The 23,472-nt window shown below is 37.1% G+C and overlaps 1 protein-coding gene and 1 long non-coding RNA gene across 4 annotated transcripts in view; one reads left to right on the top strand and one right to left on the bottom strand.

Annotated features, from left to right (window-relative positions):
• The window catches only part of LOC128645649 (uncharacterized), a 31,819-nt gene extending 16,325 nt beyond the window's left edge, over positions 1–15,494 (bottom strand). Inside the window, exon 1 of the long non-coding RNA XR_008400134.1 lies at positions 15,365–15,494. This is a non-coding gene — a long non-coding RNA (uncharacterized LOC128645649). The remainder of the gene's footprint in view (positions 1–15,364) is intronic.
• Positions 15,495–15,687: 193 nt separating this feature from the next.
• Positions 15,688–23,472, top strand: part of KANSL1L (KAT8 regulatory NSL complex subunit 1 like) — a 406,715-nt gene continuing 398,930 nt past the window's right edge. Inside the window, exons 1-2 of one of the 3 annotated variants that reach the window (XM_053698780.1) lie at positions 15,688–15,790; positions 17,344–18,416. In XM_053698780.1, coding sequence (XP_053554755.1) covers positions 17,377–18,416 — 1,040 coding nt within the window. In that variant the 5' untranslated portion in view covers positions 15,688–15,790; positions 17,344–17,376. Of the gene's footprint in view, positions 15,897–17,343; positions 18,417–23,472 lie in introns of all 3 variants that reach the window. The other 2 variants (XM_053698781.1, XM_053698779.1) reach the window with 2 other exon arrangements.

Below are 23,472 nucleotides of genomic sequence, written 5' to 3'. Positions count from 1 at the left end.
CTGGAAGAGTAACCGGTTAAAACACAGACCTGAATCTGACTAAGGACTGACAAAAAAATTGCACATCCGCCAGACGCTTTTGCAAAAAAATAGAGACAAGGCAGACATTGCCCCCTCAAAGTACTCGCTGACAAACCCTTCTCCAGACATCCTGGAGAAAGGACAAAATCCTAGAATCCTGACTCTACTCCACAAGAAACCTTTGGACTCAAACCAGAACAGATATTTACGCCATATTTTATGGTAAAACCTTCTAGTCACAGGCTTACAAGCCTGTATCAAAGTCTCAACAACAGACTCTGCAAACCCACGCTTAGAGAAAATTAAACATCTAATCCACAAGCAGTCAGCTTCAGCAAAGAAAAATTTGAAATAGAAACCCCCTCCTCAGAGGAAATTTCCACGGCACTGCCAGCGCATCTAACAGCATGGCCAGTGGATCCCTTGACCTCGAACCGTACCTCGGGAGCTTGGCATTCTGCCAAGATGCCATAATATCTAGCTCCAGCCACATTTGAGGATCAAACTGAAAAACGCCTCCGGACAGAGTTCCCACTGCTCAGACTGCTCAAAAAATCCGCTTCCCAGTTGACCACTGGAATGTGGATCACAGACAGCAGTTGTGGGTCTCCGCCCACTGAATAATCTTGGTCACCTCTGACATTGCCAAGGAACCCCAAAATCTTCCCTGGTGAATGATGCAGGTCACCAATTATCAACTATCCGACTGGAACCTAACTAGCTAACTTAAACCAGGACAGAAGAGCATTATCACTCAACTCCAAGATGTTTATGGGGAGGACTGACTCCTCCCGAGTCCATAGACTCTGATCCTTAAACAAGCCCCAGACTGCTCCCATCCCAGCAGACTGGCATCCATGGTCACAATCACTCAGGTAGATCTGCAAAAGTAGGTTCCCTGAAAGAAGTGTTCCTGAACAACCACCACAGAAGAGATCCACTTGCCGCCTGATCCAGATCTATTTGTAGAGACAGATCCATATAATCTACATCCCATACCTGAGCATGTATAACTGCAGAAGTCTGAGATGAAACCGAGCGAGCGAACGGAATGCTGTCCACAGCAGCTACCATCAGACCAAATACCTCCATACATTGAGCCACTGACGGCCGAGGAGAGGCTTGAAGGGCAAGGAAAGAGTCGAAGCTCCTTGTTTTTCTGACCTCTGTCAGAAATATCTTCATTAAAAGGGACATTATACACTCATTTTTTCTTTGCATAAATGTTTTGTAGATTTATATAGCGCATACGTTTTTTTTTAAATGTATAGTTTTGCTTATTTTTAAATAACATGACTCCTAACCAAGCCCCAAAGTTTTATGAGAATACCGTCAGCTACCTTCTCCAGCTAGCTCCTGTTTGTGTAAAGGGTCTTTTCATATGCAAAATAAGGGGGAGGGGGAGTGTCTTATTTCCCACTGGCAGTGGGCTTTCCAACTACATTTTCAACAGAGCTAAACTGAGAGCTTCTAAGTAAGTTTTTAAACAGTTTTATACTGGATTTTTATATCATCTGTGCATCTTATTCTTTATAGTAGTGTCTATTACATGCAGTTATATGAAAATGAGTGTATACTGTCCCTTTAATAAGGAATCTAATATGGTCCCCAAGACACTACTCTTGTAACTGGAACCAAGGAAAAATCCTTCCCAAATTCACATTCCATCTGAGGGACCGAACAACAAGATCTCTGTATGAGAGTTTGCTTTTTGCAAATACTGCGTCTGAACTAGAATCCAGATATGGCGCCACTGCAATGCCCTGCCAGAGCCCCCAGGACCTTTAAGACAAATCTGGAAGCTGTGACAAGGCGAAATTAAAGAGCCACAAACTGAAAGAGCTTATCTAGAAAAACGAATCTCAGAAATCTGAGATGATCCCTGCGAATGGGAAAATGAAGGTATGCATCCTACAGGACTATGGAAGACAAAAACTGACCCTCTAGAACCAAGGGAAGAATGAAACATATAGCTTCCATCTTGAAGGACGGTACTCTGAGAAACTTGTTTAGACATCTTAGGTCAAAAATTGGTCTAAAAATTCCCTCCTTGGGAACCACAGAAATATTGAAGTAGAATCCCAGACCCTGTTCCAATATGGAACTGGAACAAACACTCCCAGGGCGGAAAAAAACCGGACACAATGGAAGGACGCCTCTCGATTTATCTAAACTACAGATAATCTTGCGAAAAAGAGCCTGTCCCTGGGAAGAAAAGTCTAGAACTCTAGATTGTACCCCTAGGATACAATGTCCACCACCCAGGAATCCGGAATAACCCAGGCCTGAGCCCTTGCAGGCTTCTTAAATTGCTTCCCCCTGTTCCTAGACTGACTGGACCTACAGGAAGACTTGGATCCTGCTTGGGAAAAGGCTTACCTAAAAAGTCTTGAAAGGAACCTCTGACATCCTTTCTAACTATTCCTCTATCCTAAGAGAAGAAATTACATTTTCCTCCTGAAATAACAGAAATAATATCAGCCCAAACAAGGTCTAACCCTTGAAGGAATTTGACAAAAGATTGGACTTAAAGGGACATAATACTCATATGCTAAATCACTTGAAACTGATGCAGTATAACTGTAAAAAGCTGACAGGAAAATATCACCTGAGCATCTCTATGTAAAAAAATATCTTTTACCTCACAATTTCCTCAGCTCAGCAGAGTAAGTTCTGTGTAAGAAAATATACTTCAGCTGTTGCTCAGCTGCAGGTAACAAAAAATAAAAATGAACAAATGAACAGCAGCCAATCAGCATCAGCAGTGCTGAGGTCATGAACTCTTTTACGGTGATCTCATGAGATTTCATAGTAAGCTTCCTTAAACTGAATAGGGAAATAAGATTAGTGTGCATGTAAGGTCACTCCCTTAGCTGTCCCGGAACAGACATACTGATTTGCTGTTTAGAAGTCCTTTACAATGGGATGTGGCTACTGAGGAATTTTTTAGGTAAAATATCTTTCTTTTGAGCTTTGACTTCCGTTTGGGGTGGAGTAAGTAGCAGGTGTTGCTGCTTGCATGTGCATGGAGGATACTGCACGGATACCAGCATTCCCCTAACCGACTCCCGTGTGGCACAGGGAGACATCCGTGAGCTGGAGGCACGGAGCTAATGGTAGGTAACTGGAGAAAGTCGACTGAAGGCCTTTCCAGGCGTAGTGGCGCACGCCAGAGCCAAGAGGTAGGGGAGATGGGTGAAGAAACCGTTGTATACCTAGAGGGGCAGAGGACGGTAAGAGTTGGTTTGTCTGTGTATACTGGGAGGATAAGTCAAAGCGGACGATGGGCTCAGGGAACAAGAGTTGAAGACTGCTTTAAATGTGAGCCTTATGACAACTAAAGGGTGCCCCCGATCGGCCATTTGTTTCTCTAAAGCTGAACCCAGGGCCCTTACAGAGGTAACACGCTGTCCCCCTGGTTGCAGTAATACTGTCCCTAAGGCCTAGTCCCCCCCTCTCCCCTTTGTGAATTATAATTTTCGGTTTGGTTACAAGTTAATATAATGGCTGAAATCTGTCCCACATAAATCAAGCTGTGAGCAATTCAGTACTGCCTAATCGTACCTGGAGTATTTTGCTTTCTGTATCTGTGTGTGTGTGTGTATATGTTTGTATATATAATATATATATATATTTGATTAAAATTATGGGGGGAGATAAAAAACTGAAATTAAAATCCTCCATGTCTCAAAATGAAATAAATGTAAATATTTGCATAGGAATTTAGCACATCTAGGCAAGATTCCCCGCTTGCTTTTCCCCAGAAATACTTGATATACATTGTTACCAATGCACAAGAGAATTCTGGGTAAGATATGCAAATTCTCAGTTTTTTTGCTTCAAGTATTGTTTTAACAGCGATCCTTTTAACAGGATTATTGCAGCAAACAGAAATCACTCACTAGACAGCCTGTTTCGTTCTTTTTGGAACTCATCAGTTGGAGATAGATTTCTGGTTGCTGCATTGGTAAAGCTACTTTCAAGGTTAAACCAAAATTCATTAAAATTATGGGGGGAGATAAAAAAACTGAAATTAAAATCCTCCATGTCTCAAGAATAAATGAATGTAAATATTTGCATAGGAAATTAGCACATCTAGGCAAGATTCCCCGCTTGCTTTTTCCTAGAAATACTTGATATACATTGTTACCAATGCACAAGAGAATTCTGGGTAAGATATACAAATTAGATATGCAAATTCTAGTGAGTGATTTCTGTTTGCTGCAATAATTCTGTTAAAAGGATCGCTGTGTTAAAACAGAACTTGAAGCAAAAAAACTGAGCATTTGCATATCTAATTTGCATATCTTACCCAGATTTCTCTTGTGCTAATTTCCTATGCAAATATTTACATTGATTATATATATATATATATATATATATATATATATATATATATATATATATATATATATATATATATATATATATATATATATATATATACACACACACACACACACATTCTCTGCTGTAAATCTCAGTATTGGGTACATCTTGGTATATCTTGGGTATTAACCCCATAATAAAGATGCAGTGAGTAGCTGGAGTAAAAAAATCGGATATTGGCTGATTTATTATGATATATATATATATGTGGCTCCTGCTAAAAGAGTTACCTCCATTGTTAATTGTAAATAATTCATAATCGTCATGATATCTGCAGTATCTGTCTGCTATCTACATACATAGCACTTGCTAGGAATCTGTTTTGGGTACATCTTGGTATATGCTGAGCAGTAACATAAGAGATTGGCTATGAGCTGACCTAAAAAATTTGGAACGGAGCTGCTTTGGAGTATTAAATGAACTTTGTCTGATTGGCTATGATATATCTGAGTAAATCTGGATAAAAGAGTCATCTCGTTGGATTTGATGTGGTCAATCTTATACCTGTATAGTAGATGGAATATTTGTTCACTATATCTGCACATAGCTATAGTTGCAGATTTCTTTAATGGGTACATCTTGGTATATGTTGAGCAGTAATTTTATAAACAAGTGTCAGTGAGCAGACTTAAAAGCTTCAACTACAAGTCAAAAAGAGCTTTGTAATATAAGATGAATCCTGGCTAAGGGACTAGGACATATATACGGGGATTCCCCTTAAAGAGATATCCCCTCCGGTCAGCTGGGAACAATTGATTACAGATCACTCCCACGGATTTGGAATCTCTATGTTTTTAATAAGCAAATGTAGCGTCTATTGAGAAATTTCATGTATCGGGTACATCTTGGTATATGCTGTATAGTAATCTTACAAGGAAATAGTTGTGAGCAGACTTAAAAGTCTGAAATACAGAGCAAATAGAGTTTGGAAGAAAAAAAATTGTATCCTGGTTGTGTAACATATTTAGTGTCTGCAGAATTTTGTGTAAATCTTCGGTTATACCCTAAATGGGGCATATTATGATGCAATCTGTAAAGAATTAAGTTGTGAGCAGTGTCAAAAATTACAAAAAAGTCATAATGGTTCCCTGAAAAATGTCATGCTGCATGTTTGTTTATCTTTCTAAATAGCTATTACTGTTCGTATAAACTACAGGTATGACAACTTGAGCTGTATAGAAATTTGAAACGTTGTGGGTTAAGTTAATTATGACTATCTGCACATCTTCTTAAGAAAAACCATGTAAATCGCATAGTGGTCTTGGGTCCCTCTATTGTAAAGGAATAAGTCACTACTACACTTTTTTTTTTTTTTTTTTTCTCCCACCTTTTACTTTTTTTGATTTGTACACAATTTTGTGGTCACGGCTGATTAAGCCTCTAATTTATGTTATTTAGTGGATTTATCACTTATTAAGCTATAAAAAATGTAATTGGTAGCTGATACTCAGAAGCTACCACACAAGTATAAGCGTATGGATACATTTATGTCACAGGTGAAAACACATTCACCCGTAATGCCGGCTAAAAGGTAAGGATAGGAAACCCAAGAGTGACGATCTTAGTATTGAATCCTCTCAAATTCAGCCTCAGATCACTTATTCCTCCCACCTTATATCAGCTCTCTGCTTTTTTCACTCCCCAATTGGATGCAATTAAGAAAGAGCTGGGTTCTATCACCTCTGAAGTATCCATATTATCCAACAAAATTAGGCAATTTGCGATAAGGGTGACAGAAGCAGAATTTCTGAACTGGAGGATCAGGTTAGTATCCAGAATAATTTAATCCAGGAACAGGGAAAATATATTCAGTCGATCAGTACTAGACTCGAAGACCTTGAGGATAGGTCTCAACGTAACAATGTACGTATTGTAGGTCTTCCAGATAATACGAATTACTCAGACTTAATTAAATTTACCTCACTAATACTACCACAAGCTCTTAGTATACCTGAGGAAAATCTTCCGTTAAAAATAGAGAGCTCATAGGGTGGGTACTATTAGATCTAAACCGGAGGATACAGCGTTTAACAGAACACTCATATTTAGAGTCCTGAATTATCAAGACAAGATAGAAATGTTTAAACTATATAGGGAACTTGGTACATTAACTATAAATAATCATAAAATACTGATGTTCCAAGATTTCTCTAACGAAACTCGAAAAAAAAGGAAAAGTATGTAACCCTATTTTTCTCAATTCACCGAAAAAGGCTGTAAAGTTAGAATGTTATATCCAGCCAAATTATGGGTGGATGTTAAGGAAAAAAATAACACATTAAATAATGTCCAAGAAGCGCAGGAATTGCTGGCCGCTATTTAAATCATTTTTTTTAAGGAACCAAGGTTCACGCTTATGGAAAATAGGGTTAATAAAATTTGTAATTTTGTTACCTGAGTGACCAAAAGTCAGCCAACATAGGATATTCGCTCGGTAGGGATATGTTAGGAGTTCTTGTTTTAAGTTATGTGCTGTGTTTTTTTGTTTTTCTACTGCTCCATCTCTCTATGTGTCATTTAAGCATACAGAGTATCTTTAAATGGGTACACAGTTGAATATCCTGTCATGGAATGTCGGGGGAATTTCTTCCCCAATAAAAAACGCAAGCAAATAATAGCACAGTTGGGTAGACACGCCCCCGACATTGCCATAATTCAGGAAACGCATCTTAAGGAGAGTGAATTAAGCAAGTTAAAGACTCGATGGGTTGGGGAAGTATTGGCCACACCTTCCACTAAAAAGGAGCTGTGGTGTTTATATTTTAATACGCAAAAAATTGAATATCAAGTATTAAAAGTGGAGCGTGATCCGAATAGTAGGTATATATTTGTTCACTTAACAATTGGTGGTACACAATATATGATAGGTAATATATATGGGCCAAATGTGTTTTCTCCCCAGTTCTGGGACACAATTAAAAGTAAGTTATACTCAATTGCTTGTGAAAGATGAATTCTTGCTGGCGATTTCAACATGACACTCTGTTCTAAGTTAGACAGATCCTCAACTAAAAGGGAGAAGGTTAAGAAAAAATAAATTGCCCAGTATTTTAAAAGTTTTTGTAGGGCCTTAAAACTTAACAATATCTGGAGAATTAAAAACTCAGAAAGCTATGAATATACATGTGTGTCCAAGACCCATCGTCCATTCTCCAGAATTGATTATATTCTTGTTTCAGAGCAGCTTATTTTATTAGAGTCAGAACCCAAAATTCATGATTTATTGGTCTCGGATCACGCAATAATTTCCATCAAATTTCAATTGATAAAAGCTGAAAAGCGTGTAAATAATTTTTTCACATTTCCAAGTTTTATAATTATAGAGGGTATTATGATAAAATTGAAGTATATTGGGAAACGTCAAAAGCGGTTTTGAGGGGAAAGATAAAAGCATATATGTGTAATTGGAAAAGAAAACGGCAAGCTAGGGAACTAAAGCTATCTAATCAGCTCAGGAATGCATTTTTACGATATAGATCAGAGAACTCTAAGTTTAAATGGGTTTATGTGTTTAGACATTTAATGAAGGTTTTTTTTTTCATACTTAGATATTTATAGAGAGTTTATAGGAATAATATACCAGCTTGTTTATTGAAAAAATGGAAAATATGTGAAATTAATGTAAAGCACTGAGGGCAAGGAAATCATTGCACAATTGGGTTAGCTTTTTTGTAATTGTATAGGTTTTATGTGTTTAGATGTTCAATGAAGGTTGTTGTTTTTTTCCCCTCTTTTGTACATACTCAAATACTTATAGAGAGCTTACAGGAATAATATACCAGCTTGTTTATTGAAAAAAATGGAAATTATGAGAAAATAATGTAAAGTACTGAAGGCAAGGGAATTTTTGCATAATTGTTTTTTTTTTTCTTTCTCTCTCCTTTCCCTTCTAGGGAAGGGATTCACTGTGAGGTGTTAGGAATATAGAAAGGGTAATATGATGAGATGGGTATCTGTTCAATATGTATCAAAATGAAAGTATATGGAATAATGACTCATAAAGATGGAAATAATGAGAGGATTTAGTTGCTTTGAGGTATATGGTCTTGCCCCCTTTCCCCCTCTTTCCGCCCCCCTCCCCCCTTTTTTTGTTTTGTGTTTCCCCCCCTTTTTTTTTTCTTTCCTCTTCTTTTTTTTTTTTTTTGAAGGAAAGTAATGGTTAAATTACTATCTTGGAATGTAGGGGGGATAAATCACCCAATAAAACACAAAGCCATTGTGAATTTCTTGAGTAAGAAGAAAAGTGGATATTATAGGCCTCCAGGAAACACACCTGTCTGAGTGTGAACATAAAAAAATCAGAACGGGATGGAAAGCTGAAGTTATCGGCTCATCATATAAGAAATCTGCACGGGGGTAGCAATTGTATTACACCAGAAACTGAATTATATAATTAAGAAAAAAATAATCGATAAGGAAGGGAGATATGTGTTTATACATATAAATATAGATGGTAGGGATTATTTTATTGGAAACATATATGGTACCAATAAATTAGATTGGAAATTCTGGAGGAACATCTTTAAAATTATAGATAAATTTTCAATGTATGAGACAATAATTATGGGAGACTATAATATTACACCAGACTTTCTCCTTGATAGAGGGAAACTGGGGGGCAATCAGAGGAAAACAATTCCTAATCGGAATGCAAAATATGAAGAAAAATTTTTTTCAACTCTATTAGAATCATACAATATGAGGGATGTATGGAGATTTTTCAATCCCAATAATTTAGAATTTACGTGCCTATCAAAAACACATTTGACATTAGCTCGGTTAGATTTATTTTTGATATCCGGAACATTGATCAATAGAATTGAGGACACAAAAATCTTGGAGTTTACATTATCAGATCATGCTCCTATAGTTTTGATAATAAAGGAACCTAATAAGCCAAATAATAACTAATTTTATATGCCCAGTTATTTGAATAACTCATTTAAGTTTGCCCAGTTTTTAAAGGGAAAATGGCAGGAATTTAAATACAACAATCTGAATTATTCAGGGAATGTAGATATTTACTGGGAAGCAGCAAAAGCTACTTTGAAAGCAGATATTACAACATACATAATTAAAGCAAAGAAAGAAGCCCAAATTAGTCAGGAGAAACTCTCGGCAGCTCTATCCTCAGCATACTCAAGAATGAGAAATTCGCCGACAAAGGAGAATAGAGAAGCTTATTATAAAGCAGGGAAAGAAAGAGATGAGTTTTTGCTCTCTATAGCAGGGAAAGCCCTTTTGAAAGGTTTAGCATATTTTGAAAGATTTGGGAATAAAGGCAGTAAATTTCTAGCAAATTTGATAAATAGAACAAAAAATAAAAGAAAAACAATAGGTTTAATTAACTCAGAGGGTAAAATACAAAATAAAGTGGAAGAGATTACATTATTATTTCATAAATATTTTGCAGATCTTTATCTATCTCAATCTCCTAAAAAAGAAACTATTCAGAAGTTTTTAAAAAACATTAAGCTTCCAAAAATTACAGAGGAAGATAAAACAGAGCTTAATGCACCTATCACTGAGATAGATATTTTAAATACCCTAAAGGCTATGAGCAAGGGAAAGGCACCTGGGCCGGATGGCTTGCCACTAGAGTTTTATCTGTGCCTTAAAGAGGATATTGTAGAAACTCTGAGGGAAGTATATAATCATTTCTTTATTCATAGTCAAAAGATCTCTGCACAATTTAAGTCAGCTAATATTATTCTCCTCCCTAAGGAGGGGAAAGATGTTACACAATTATCTTCTTATAGGCCAATCTCTCTTTTAAATCTTGATTACAAGATTTTGATGAAAATAATGGCGGATAGACCTAAAACTATTCTTCCAAGATTACTCCATATTGATCAGGCGGGGTTTGTAATGGGTAGAACTCCAGAAATGAATATAAGGAAGATACTCCAAGTAATATGCAAGTATAGTAGCCACAGCTGTGGGGAGAATGACTCGGCTCTGCCGGAGGCCTTCCTGCTATCTTTGGATGCAGAGAAGGCCTTCGACAGAGTCGAGTGGGCATTTATGATGGAAGTATTGGCTAGATATTTATTTTTGAGGGTGGGTTTTTGGGATTATTAGCGAATGTATACTCTGATTCAGAAGCTTCGGTTTTGGTCAATAGCTGTTTATCGTCCCCCTTCCCCTTGAAGAGGGGCACAAGGCAGGGCTGTCCTATGTCCCCATTGCTTTTTGATCTAGTACTGGAGCCACTGGCCATTCTTCTTAGGAGTTTTTTGGTAGGTGCTGAGATTGGTAAAGAAAGGGTTAAAATGTCGCTTTTTGCGGATGATCTTTTAATGTTTGTTTCATCCCCAGATAAATATGTCAAGGGTATAATAGATATACTGGACTCTTATGGAGTGGTATCAGGTTACAAAATCAATTACTCTAAATCCAAAATCTTATGGTTAAAGAAACCAATGGATACTCAAATATATCAATTCATAGAAACACAGAATTTAAGTTATTTGGGAATTTACCTATCATCAGACCCAGCTAAATGGTATGAATTAAATATTACTCCAGCCCTTCAATACAATATTCAAAGATTGAAACAATGGGTTAATATGCCGCTCTCATTAACGGGAATGGTGGCGGTATTTAAAATGTTTATTCTACCCAGAATTCTCTACCTCATTAGAATGCTCTGAATAATGATAAAGGATATAGATATCCGCAATTTTTTGAAAGAACTCCGGCACTTTCTGTGGAAAGGGAAAAAGCCGAGGATTAGATTAGAAAAATTATATCTTCCAATCTCTAAAGGGGGACTGGCTCTCCCTAACTTAAAAAATTATAACAATGCAGCTTTAATAAGATATCCATTGGATTGGTTAACACATGCGGATAATTTCTCGAACCGTGAAATAGAGGATGCAGTTTGTGGGCCATTATCTTTGCCATTTATTTTGCACGCTTCAGACAGGGAACTCGGACACATCCTCTTTATAAAGATATTATAAGGGCTTGGAGGACGGCAATGAGATCGGTAGGTTATGGATATATGACCACTAGATATCTGCCCTTTTTGGGAAATCCTAGATTTATTCCAGGCTTAAGTTATGTTATTTAATCGTTGGAGGCTTAAAAATATTATATATATATAAATCAATTGATCAATCCTTTATCGACACGCCCTTATAATTTCAGGGAGTTTCAGTTAAAATATGATGTGCCATCATCAGACAAGTTTTACTTTTTTCAGGCAAAACATTATCTGTTGCAAATGTTAGTCGAAGAATCAAGGATTGTTCATAAACATCCGATCCTAGATTGTCCAAGAGTTAAAAAGGGTCTTTTTATCTATTCTATATGGAATACTACAAACCCCAGAGATGGAGAGAGTTATTGCAGATTACACTAATAGGTGGGGCAATTATAACCTTAGTACCAGTGTGATTATTCCCAAGAGTTTTGAAATTATTAAGAATATTACAAAGTCAGCCAATTTCAGAGAATCTCACTTCAGATTAATACACTTTGACTATATTACCCCAAGAAGGGCACAAAAATTGAATAAATTAATAGATAATAAATGTGTAAAATGTGGGGAGGTAGATCCATCTATAATCCACATGGTGTTTTCATGTCCCAAGGTTAGACAGATGTGGGGTAAAATTGAATATTTCCTTCTTATGGTTACAAAGAAGAAGATTCACTTATTGGGAGCAAATTCTATCTTCTTAAATAAGGAGGTTAACTGGGGGGGTAAACACTAAATTTATACAGTGGGTCATAATTTTAACGAGATCCTTACTCTATGCAAATTGGGTCAATGATAAGATTCCCTCCATAGGAACAGTAAAAAAAAAAGCAACTCGGACAGGCGTTCCTGGAGGCCTACGATGCTAAATTTTATAACAAAGGAAATGTTTTGAGTTACAAGAAAACATGGCTGGGATTTATTAAGTATATGGGGGAAGATGCTGTGTTAAGTATATCACAAATAATCCCACTGTCTGTGGGAAGCGAGGAAGTATTGGGTTAATTTGCCCCCTTTTTTTTTTTTTCTTCTCTCTTTTTTCTTCTCTCTTTTTTCTTTTATGCTTGGAGGGGTGGGGATGAGTGGGGAATGGACAGGTTCCATATTTGTTGGAATCGATAAGATAATAGTACGAAGATATTTAGCGTCTTGATTAAAGATTGTTGAATTATAGTGGAAAGAGAGTGAAGTGAAAGAAGGGGAAACAGTGGGGTACCATAAATCAGTGATGGTTAACTATTTTTATAGATGTAATAATATCCCAAATGACTTTTTTCTTGTTATGTGTTTGAAGTTTTGCTCACACTCTTATCTTTTTCTTTTCTCTTTCGTACATTTTATACAATTTTTCTAATAAAGAATTTTTTTAAAAAAAAGATAACATTGAGATCCGGCACGTGAAGCTCCTAAGAGCAAGCACTGATTGGCTAAAAATGCATGTCTGTCAAAAGAACTGAAATAATGGGGTAGTTTGCAGAGGCATAGACACAAGGTAATCACAGAGGTAAAAAGTATTTTATTATAACTGTGTTGGTTATGCAAAATTGGGGAATGGGTAATAAAGGGATTATCTACCTTTTTAAACAACAAAAATTCTGGTGTTTACTGTCCCTTTAATCCTATCCTGGATTTCCTCAAGAGGAGAATCTGTCTGAATAGAATCAGACAACGTACCAAACTAGTCGGCTGCCGTGCTGGTGACAGTGGCAATACACACCGCAGACTGCCATAGCAGACCCTGGTGAACATACCTCCAACTTCATAGCCATAGGATCCTTAAAGGAACAGAAAACCTCTATGGGATAGTGATTCCCTTAGCCAAAGTGGAAAATCATAAAAATTGGGGATGGATATAAAGAAAAACCAGGTCTCTCCCACTCCCGTGCAAAATCACTGTAGCACGCTCTGGAACAGGAAATACCTCCACAGCGGAGGAAACATCAAAGTACTTGTTCAGTCTACTAGACTTCATAGGATTGACTACAACAGACGTAACAGAGTCACCCAAAGTAGCCAAAACATCCTTAAGTAACAGACGGAGCTGCTCCAGCTAAAAACTGAAGAATACAACTTCAGCATCAGAAGAAGGAATTACACTGTCTGAATCTGAGACTCCCCCCTCAGACGGTATCAAAGAATCTTCCTCCTCAGAACTTCGGAGGGGAAGCACCTTGAGTAGCCACAACAGGATCAAAAACCTTGCACACTGATTCTTTAAATTTCCTCATGCACTTTCCCTGCAGCACGGGAAAAACCGACAGCGCCCCAGATACCACAGAGAATACCTGGTCAGCAATGTCTAGCAAGTTAACTCCAGACAGAGCATGAGAAGAAACGCAGGGCACTGCATATGTGGACGGAAAAAGTTGGTACGCTTGAGGAGAAGCTGCAACATATCTGGTACAGGAGACCCTTAAACAGCATCCGCCCAGAATAATGATGGCTCAGGCTCAAAAAGCTTATCCCTATAACACAAAGTTCTACAATACATAAAGAACCAAAAATAAAAAAAAATTGGTGGTTCCATCTAGAGTCGAAACACAAGCTACATGTACATATTAAATGAAATAATTAATAATAATAACTGCATTTATTTCCCCTGGAAAAAAACACTGCACAAAAACAATACGGGTCTCTTTAACTTTTTATAATTCAACTTAACTACGGAGCAGCGTCCTGAAATACCAGACAGTCCCTACACCTCAGCTATGAAGCTGAGGTACCTACCTTCCCTGCTAGACACAGACAAACTGTAAAAACAACCGATCCGGTTTACAAATCTTATAACTAAATAATAAGCCATCCAGTCCATGTGCTAAACCGGATAAAAGGACAAATACTGAGCCCACCAAAAATGATTAATAAATAATTAATAAAGAGCTCCTCACGTCCCCAGTGCCTGCTTAATCTGCCCATTCTTAAAGCTAACCCCAATATTAAACTGTTAAAAATAACGACCCCTGCAGATTTAACTCCTGAAGTGCCAAATTTTCCCTGAGAAAAGAAAAATAAACTTGGCACTTACCTGAATATGCCTCTGTCCGGCAGAAGGACAGCTCACCTAGTTTGAGAGGGGACCTTCCCTCACATGGACCTGTGGAAAAAAGGAAAGACTGAATAAACTTACTCAGGCTTCCAAGATAGGGCAGCAACAAACTGTTTGAGAGGCACAGTGGGGATTATACCCCACAAGTTCCCAAATGCTTAAAAGCCACCACTGCTCTACTGAAGAGACTGACATGGACTACGGCTAGACCCCAGAAAAGATCAGAGCAAACCTGCTCTGCTTTAAAATAAACTCTTGATTGAAGAATCAGACACCTAACTTTACCCCTCCTTGCAGCTGATAAAAGCAAAGAGAATGACTGGGGGTTGTGGGTAAGGGAATGGTATTTAACAGCTTTTGCTGTGGTGCTCTTTTGCCTCCTCCTGCTGGTCAGCAGTGATATTCCAAACAGTAATTGATGATCCGTGCACTCAGCACTCACTGTGTCATTAGAAAGAAAATAAATTTACAGAGAAATTCAGAAGTCTGTTATAGAGCAGAATAGGACTATCCTCAGTTTGACGGCAGAGCTGTCACTTGCTGGTTGTAATGTATAGTATGTGGCTTTGTAATCAACAGAGAGGTGTGTTTTGCATTTTCCATAAATGATACGTATGCAAGTAATTCTAGATTTGTTTGCGAGGTTTCAAGCATTTTAAGAATGCGACACCACCTGAAAACAAAATTAAGATTAACTCTTAAAGTACAGTCTCTATGTGCCCACTAACTTTCTAAATCAGAGACCACTTATTTGCGATATATACGAGGAAAAAAAGCATAGTAGTTTCATTACTCAGATCCCAGGAGGCAAGGACCTCCGTGACACCAAATACTACACACCATTCATAACATAGCTTCTCGTGTATTGTTGATTTGTAGCAGCCCCGCCTTACAAGACTAAAGTACCACCTAAAACTACTTACTACTGGATAATGCTAACGTCAATCATCAGGGATTGTCTTCTCTCTGGCGAAAGATGTAAACATTTTCCCAGCTTCAGATTGGCTGCCCAGTGACGTTTCCCTGAGGTCCAAACCCACCGCATCTCTGTTTCTTATTCGTCTGTGTCTTTCTAAGCGAAGCATAAGATTGGTCAGATGTCTTCCCCTGTGTCTCGTCCCAAAAGAACTATACTACGGTGGCGGTTGGATAACATCGACTTCTAGGTGGGCAGTGATTGATGGGCGGGAGCTGCATTTCAGAGTAAAGCAATAACAGAACAGAGGGAGGCGCTTGCATTCACTCGCCAAGAGTCAGCCGACAAGGAAGAAAGCCTCCTCGCACGCTGAGGGACTGGCCACTTCACGTATCTACATACTATCCTCTTCAAGTCCATCCGACTGAAGAGGGTGAGTGGCATCATAGCTTTTTCTCACTACGAGTGATCGCCATTTCTATTTCATTGTATATCGCTGCCGACGCGAATGCGCGGCCTCCAAGTCCGCGCGAGCGGAGGTAAGTGCGCACGCTTGTATGGTGATATTGATTGGATAGCGGTGACCAATAGAGGGCAATAGACTCTTGTTCGTGGGCTGAACAAACGTGAAATCCATTAGGGGAGGAGTTAGATGGACTGTGATTTTTCACCTTTTCCCCTATAGATCGCTTTGTTCAAAAGGGGTTAAATCTTTGATGACAACTGAGGTGCTGGCAGTTTGATTATAAGCCACGATCTGACAAGAGAATTTCGTGTGCGTGATTTGTTTACATGGGTACATCGAATATATTAGAGTTATAAGTTTTATATGCGCGTGGTGAAATTTAAAAATACTGGAGTAGCATGAACTTCAGATCATTCACTCAATAAAGTGATGCAGGTACGAATTATTAGACAGGTACATTTACAACAAAGGGGACAAGATGACGAGATTCCAGAACTGCTAAAAGTTTACAAACTTTCTATAACTTCCAGTTTATATTATTACAGATGTTAACATTTGGCTGCTGTCCAAGGTTTATACAGCAAAACCAAAATATTTAGCAAGTAGGACACATGGATTGTTCTAGTGCGTCATTGTTTTCTAGTGAAAGGGTAGATACGGAAAGATAGTTACTATAACGCGGTGTTTTCATTTGCTTTTTATTTATGAAGCATTTTTTTTTTAAATATACTTAAAGTAACACTGCAATTAAAAATTCCAGCCACGGCAGTGTGGTTCAGACGTTATTATTCTAGAACAATGTTGTTCTAACCAGGCTGTTGATGAATAACTGGAAATTGTTTTTCTAGCTGCAAACTGTAACCATAGAACCTTAAGGTATATCATCTACTAATACAATTTTTGCAGTGATCCTTGACACCACCAGTAAGGAAGTTAAAGGGACACTAAACCCACATTTTTTCTTTCATGATTCAGATAGAGCATGGCATTTTAAGCAACTTTCTAATTTACTCCTATTATAAAATTTTCTTTGTTTTCTTGCTATCTTTATTTAAAAAGCAGGAATGTAAATCTTAGCAGCCAGCTCATTTTAGGTTCAGCACCATGGATAGCAATTGCTTATTGGTGGCTGACATTTAGCCACCAATAAGCAAGCATAACCCAGGATCTCAACCAAAAATGGTCCGGCTCCTATGCATTACATTCCTGCTTTTTAAATAAAGATAGCAAGAGAACAAACAAAAAAATTATAAGAGGAGTAAATTAGAAAGTTGCTTAAAATTGCATACTCTATCTGAATCATGAAACAAAAAATTTGCGTTTAGTTTCCCTTTAAATCTAAAAATGAATTAAAAAAAAAAAAACAAAAAAAACTTTAGAGAGTCTATCATTTAAAATTTTTATTTTAACTATTCTTTATTCATAAAATGTATCTTGTATCAGAATATCTGTTGCAGAGGTTCTTAAGATTTTTATAATGTGTTGAATATACATTTATTGTTGTTTTTGTGTTCTTGCAGAACTGTCGCAATCTGCCATTTTCAGAAGCCAAAATGACCCCAGCTCTTACAGAAACAGCAACACAGGGGCATGAGGTTCATTTCTCTCCTTCCCTGTCTTTACTCGGTTTGAACTGTGAGACTGGTTTTTGCACTGAGAATTCCAAGCCAATGGAGCAGGGCAGCCTTTCAAAAGCCAACGGCTCCAGTGTGATATATGCAGACACAGAGCAATGCCTGCAGACAGAACTTATGAGCCTAAAGCATGTTGGCTCCCAGTCCTCTGCACATTATCAAACAGTCTTTTTTCTTACTTCCAGTGCTGCTTTGAATCTACAAAGTAAAAGCAACCCAGTGTGGAAAATGGAGGAGCAGGATGTGTGCAGGCAGAGGTTTCACATAAAGAAAGACGCACACCCCCTACTTTCTGGTGTGAGTTTTCAGCCTGAAAGAAAAGTAAAAAGAGAACTTTTTCCAGGGACTGTGAGCCAGCTTTTAGCAGATGTACACAAACTCTGGGATATGACACTAACAGAAGCTCAAGAGGTAGATGGAATTCACATTCCTAAACATATATTTAATGGTGCAAAAGCTGGAGAAATTATTTCTGTTGCTTGTAATAATGACCATGCAGATGTGCCCAATAACATAACTACTAAAGAAAGTGAAGCCAATTCTGTACTTCTGAGATGCTTAAACCAGCAGCAAGCACTTTTGAATCGGGCAAAGAGAAACCAGATGCGGTTGCAAGCTCTTTTAGCAAAGCATTCTGTAGAACACTGCAGTCAACAGATAAAATGTTTTGTAAATCATCAGTTTCGAAAGATGAAAGAGCAAAACAAGCTAAAAAGACTTGATGAGAGTCACCACAAAAAATGTACTCCGACTAATTTAAAGAGCATCTCACCTAGACAACCTGATGACTTGTGTGCCAGCATAAATAGTAAAAACTGCTACACTCCAGCAGCCATTAGAAAGTTTACAGTATCCTCAAGAGGGATTCTAGGTCATATTGAACAGGAGTTGGATTCTGATGCCACAGGAAGTAGCTCTGATGAGGAATGGGATGAAAAGTCTAGATCTCTTGCTAAAGGGTAGGTGTGGAATGATCAAATCTGTTAATTGCCATTGTAATGAAGTTAGTTTAGATGTGTGTTTGTGTAAAATAAATATATATATATATAACATTTTTATTGTCTCTAAACACAAGCAATTAGTGCCATGTTCAAAATTAGCAGGCATGTGAAAAATAAATACAGTATTTGTTAAATTCTGAAGTGCCTTTCTAAAGCATGCCATAATAACCTGAAGCTCTTGATGTGTTATGATTCAATGCTTTGTATTTACATCTGGTACTATTTTTATACATTTTGTACATACAACCTTTTGTTGCATTTTATGTTGTTCTCTGAGTTTTCTGGAATTTCTCACCCTCCCTTTTTTTTTTTTTAATTACAGCATGGTTAATGCAGCAATTACTAGGGACTTGCGATGGCTTGTGCATAACTAAGAATGGAATGTCCTTATTGTGATATTGTTATAAATATGACTTTAAAACAAATTATGATTTCACAGCTCCGAGTAACATGGGAACAGTAGGGACGAGTGCATGGTATGATGGCACTGTAGCATTTATAGTAACATGTAAGTGATTTGCTTACTTTAAAGCAGTGCTTTCCAAACTGTGTGTCGTGACACATTAGTGTGTCGGCAGCAGTGTGTAGGTGTGTCCCTGCTTCAGCACAAATTCTTTTGAATCTAAATTTTTAAAAAATTTTTTTTTTTGGTTTCTGACTTTCCGCCTGCTTCCTACACATATCACATGGTTGTCTAGTGATAGATACCTAGTGGGTCTCACTGGGAACTCAAACTATTCCCATTGGCGGCACATTGGCTCCTGACTGCACGTGTAGTCTCCTCAATCGGCTTGTGGCTGCACGTGTAGTCAGTGAGTGGGATAGCAGTGTGTTTGCAGTGCGGGCAGTAGTCTGTGGACTCGTAGAGCTCTGAGGGCGGCAGTTTAAACGGTGAGTTGAAGTCAGAAGTCAAAGTGTGTGTTTTTTTTCCTACAGCTAGCACCCAGTAGTGCATTGCTGTTCCTGCTCTTGATATTTGGATAGGAAGCGGAAGCTTAAAAATGCTTGATGATGAAATGCGAGTGTCTTTATCTAATATTCCACCAAATATTCAGAAACTGTGTTTATCCCATCAACCTCATACATCCCATTAAAATAGTAAGTAGCTATTGGTGTTATTAATTCTTGCACATACATACTGTTACTTGTATATACATTTCGTTATTATATCATTTATGTATGTGTTTGTATCTCTTAAAACAATTAGTTTAACCTCATGTTTGCTAGTACAACTGAATTACTGTGTCGCAAAATAATGTAGGTTTAGAAAGTGTGCCACCAACATGAAAAGTTTGGAAAGCTCTGCTTTAAAGGGACGTACAAGTGCAACAACAAAAACATGTTCTTGGGTTAATTTCATTTTTGCACTATTCCTTTCATAGAACAATGTGCTTAAACCTTCAAAAGTGTTAAACACACAGTCCCAGTAGAGCATTGCTGCTTTGGAGCAGACTCTAAGATGAACACATTAATTGAGCTAATAACAAGAGGCATATTTGTGTAACAACCAATCTCCAGCTTGCTCCACGTGGTGCATTGGTGCTCCTGAGCCTATCTTGATGCCTTTTGTTGAAAAGCACATTCAAAGAATGAAGTAAATTTGATAATAAAATTAAATTGAACCGCCTCTTAAAATTACATGCTTTATCTGTATCATGTGTGTTTCATGCATGGGATGGTGGGAGCTCTTGTATACATTGTATTCTTGGTAAATAAATGTTCAGTCCATAATTAGATGAGATGAATAAATTAGGAGGCTAAACTTGCATTTTATTTGCAATTTTAAAAAAAATGTTGACACAAAATGTTTTGCTTTTGTTAAAACAGCATATTTTTCAGAAGTGATTTCTTAAAGTGATGGTAAATCATAGCATTTTTTTAAAATACTAGGATTTACCAGTGCTACAAATAAAGGGGACTTTCAGTCATGAAGTTTAAAAAATTTCATGCTGAAAATTCCTTTATTTGCAGCGACTTTAGGCGGAGCTGAGGGCCTCCGGCCGCCCACGGCAAAACACAATTTTTAAAAAAACATTTTTCAAGTGAGGTGAAGGTTCAATTTTTTAGAAAATAGCCGTGCGGGCCAATGGCTAGCATTCTATTGGCTAAGAGGTGAAAACATCACCTCATTGAGAAAATAGCGTTTTGCCATGGATGGCCAGACACTCTCCACTCAGCATAAACTCGCTGCAAGTAAAGGAATTTTCATCATGATGTTTGAAGTTCCCTTTATTTGAAGCACTGGTAAATCCTAGTGTGTTTTTTTTTTTTTTTAATAAAGGAACATTACAGGCAAAATTAAACTGTCATGGTTCAGATAACGCAAGTAGTTGTAAACAACTTTCCAATTCACTTCCATTATCAAAATGTGCACCATCATTTTTGTTGTTATATGCATACTTTGAGACACCAGCTCATACTGAGCGTGTGTGAGAATTCACAGTATATAGATATATGTATTTTGTGATTGGCTGATGGCTGTCACATGATGCAGAGGGAAAGCTAATTGACAGAACTTTGAAATTTGTCAGAAAAACATCTACTACTTATTTGAAATTCTGACTACAGTGCTTTTGTATTGTCTCTTAATTATGCATTTGATTATTCAATTTTACTGTGTTTAATGTATGTTTGATAGGCATAAGGAAAAATCCATATTCGGCATTTGTTGTAGAAAGGAATGCTAAATATGGCCACAGGCAGCAACATTTGGCTATTATCAGCACCAGATTTATTAGTGTAAAAGTGCAACACACAAATCTGGATCTGCACAGAAATGTATGTGTTGTTTTTTTTTTTTTTTTTTTGCACTTTTACACTAAAAAGATCTGGGGTAGAATGCTGCTGCCTGCGGCAGTATTCTGCATTAATTTCTATGAGTGCTGAATATGAATTTTTGCTCATGCCTGTTCCTTAAAATTAACCCATTACTTGCATGGCCATTTTAAAATACTGCAAACTTCTGGATTGAACATGTTAATTATCAATAAGATTAATTTACAATCCATTTTCCATGAACATGGAGAGCAGAGGGAGTAATGTGTGCTGCCATTCTTTTTTCCCCAACTCCTGCTACAGGATTCTAATTATAAAACCTTGTTTACCAATTTCGCCACCTGTTAATTTTCTTCTGGGATAATATAATCCTGATTCATAGGAAAGCTGAGGACAAGCAGTTAATGACATTTTGCTTTGGCGATGTAGAACAGGAAGAAACTGTACAATATAACTTCTGCCATTATTACATGTTTGCTGAGGATAACTAATTGTGATGTGGTAGTGTGTTTTTTGTTGTTTTTTGTTTGTTATATCACAGTAACCAAACTTTGATCAACCTCCTGATGTCAGGAAAGAGTTTGTTTCCAATAGTGAAATCAAATTCAATAAAACTGCCATGCCCAGCTGCTCCTCCATTCTCTGTCCTCTTACAACATGTGTTGACAATATACAATTAGAGTTCCATAGCAAGTTGTGGCCTATATGTAGTCATGGCCTATTAGGTAATGTTCACTTAGCACAGTAAAATCTGTAAAGCAAGAAGCCTCCCACATGTCTGGATTGCCTAGAAGACCTACCAGGAGGCTGTAATCGCTTGTCTGATTAACTGCTCCTCAGGACAGCTTTAGAATTATCTTAACTTTGTCGTCAAAGAAGCCACACAAGTTCTTGTTGGTCCATGGGCCATGTTGTTGTTTTTGTTGTTGTTTTTTTCCTTTCTTTCACAGAGCATATGTGTTTACGGGGCTTACTATTTACCACAAACCTATTTACTTGATGTATATATGTATAAATATACATTGTTTGGTGCTTTTTTAAATAGCTAGTTAATTTTTTTTTTCTTCTTCATTTTACATCATCTTGTGTGATATATATATATATATATATATATATATATATATAATGCACCGAAATGGAAATTCTGGACCGAATCTGAAAATCCAGGATGCACTTGGCCGAAAACCGAAACGGTTACCGAAAATGTATTTTTTTCAAATTATTATTATTTTTTATTTTTTTTGCATAATTAGAGCCAATAAAAAAAAGCACACACTTTTTATTGAAAGTAACACACTGAAATTGGACAAAAATATCTTAAAACAATAATATGCTACACAATAATTTTACCAAGAAAAAAAAAAAAAGGCAAAAAATGCAATTTTCGACCAAAATGTTTCTGCGACCAAAATTTTGGTGCATCCCTATTTAAAACAATTATAAATATCAATATACTGTATTATTCTTCATTTAGTTCTATGTAACAGAATCGTATTTAACAGGGTTTTTTTTTTTTTACTAATTATCCAAATAAAGTATAGTCTTAGAAAACTCATTACTATATGCAGAACAGTAAGTCAAGTAATAAATTCAAACAACAGCTCTAGGCTAGCATCACATTTTAAACATGCTGCACAATAATTTTACCGAAAATAACAGGCAAAAAAACCGAAATAGCCAAAAATGCCATTTTCGGCCGAAACTTTCTGCGGCCGAAATTTCGGTGCATCCCTAATATAAATATAAATATATATATATATATATATATATATTGTAATGCCTCATACAATATGTTGCATTACTTTGGGGAAACGTAAGCAAGGAGTCTGGTGCTGTAAAACACATGCAGTGAATGTATACAATGGTAAACATTGTTGGAGTAATGTGGGAGGTTCAGTCTTTTGGACTACTGTAAGGTCCAGCTTGCCTTTTGAGCACCTTATTTTGGTGTTTTACAATCATTAGTGCATTCATTATTCACAATTTTTTTTTTTTTTTTTTTTTTTTTTAAATTTTTCTTGGACATGTGTTGCCTCCTGTTTTTTATTCACATTTTAGATAACTGCCATTCAGGACCAGCTCGCTAATTGGACCGGTGTGATCTCGGGACTCAGGCAGCATTTGACATGGGTGGCACATATGGATAGCATTTTCCATATAATATGTCTGTAATAGGGGTTATATCTGCTGGATATCAACATGCTCTTCTGTAAAATGTTATTCTGTTTAAAGGGACACT

Source organism: Bombina bombina, chromosome 1 (assembly GCF_027579735.1).
Source record: "Bombina bombina isolate aBomBom1 chromosome 1, aBomBom1.pri, whole genome shotgun sequence".
In the NCBI taxonomy this organism is placed as follows: domain Eukaryota; kingdom Metazoa; phylum Chordata; class Amphibia; order Anura; family Bombinatoridae; genus Bombina; species Bombina bombina.
The sequence above is the reverse complement of the archived record's forward strand: the minus strand, read 5'-3'. Positions and strand labels throughout refer to the sequence as shown.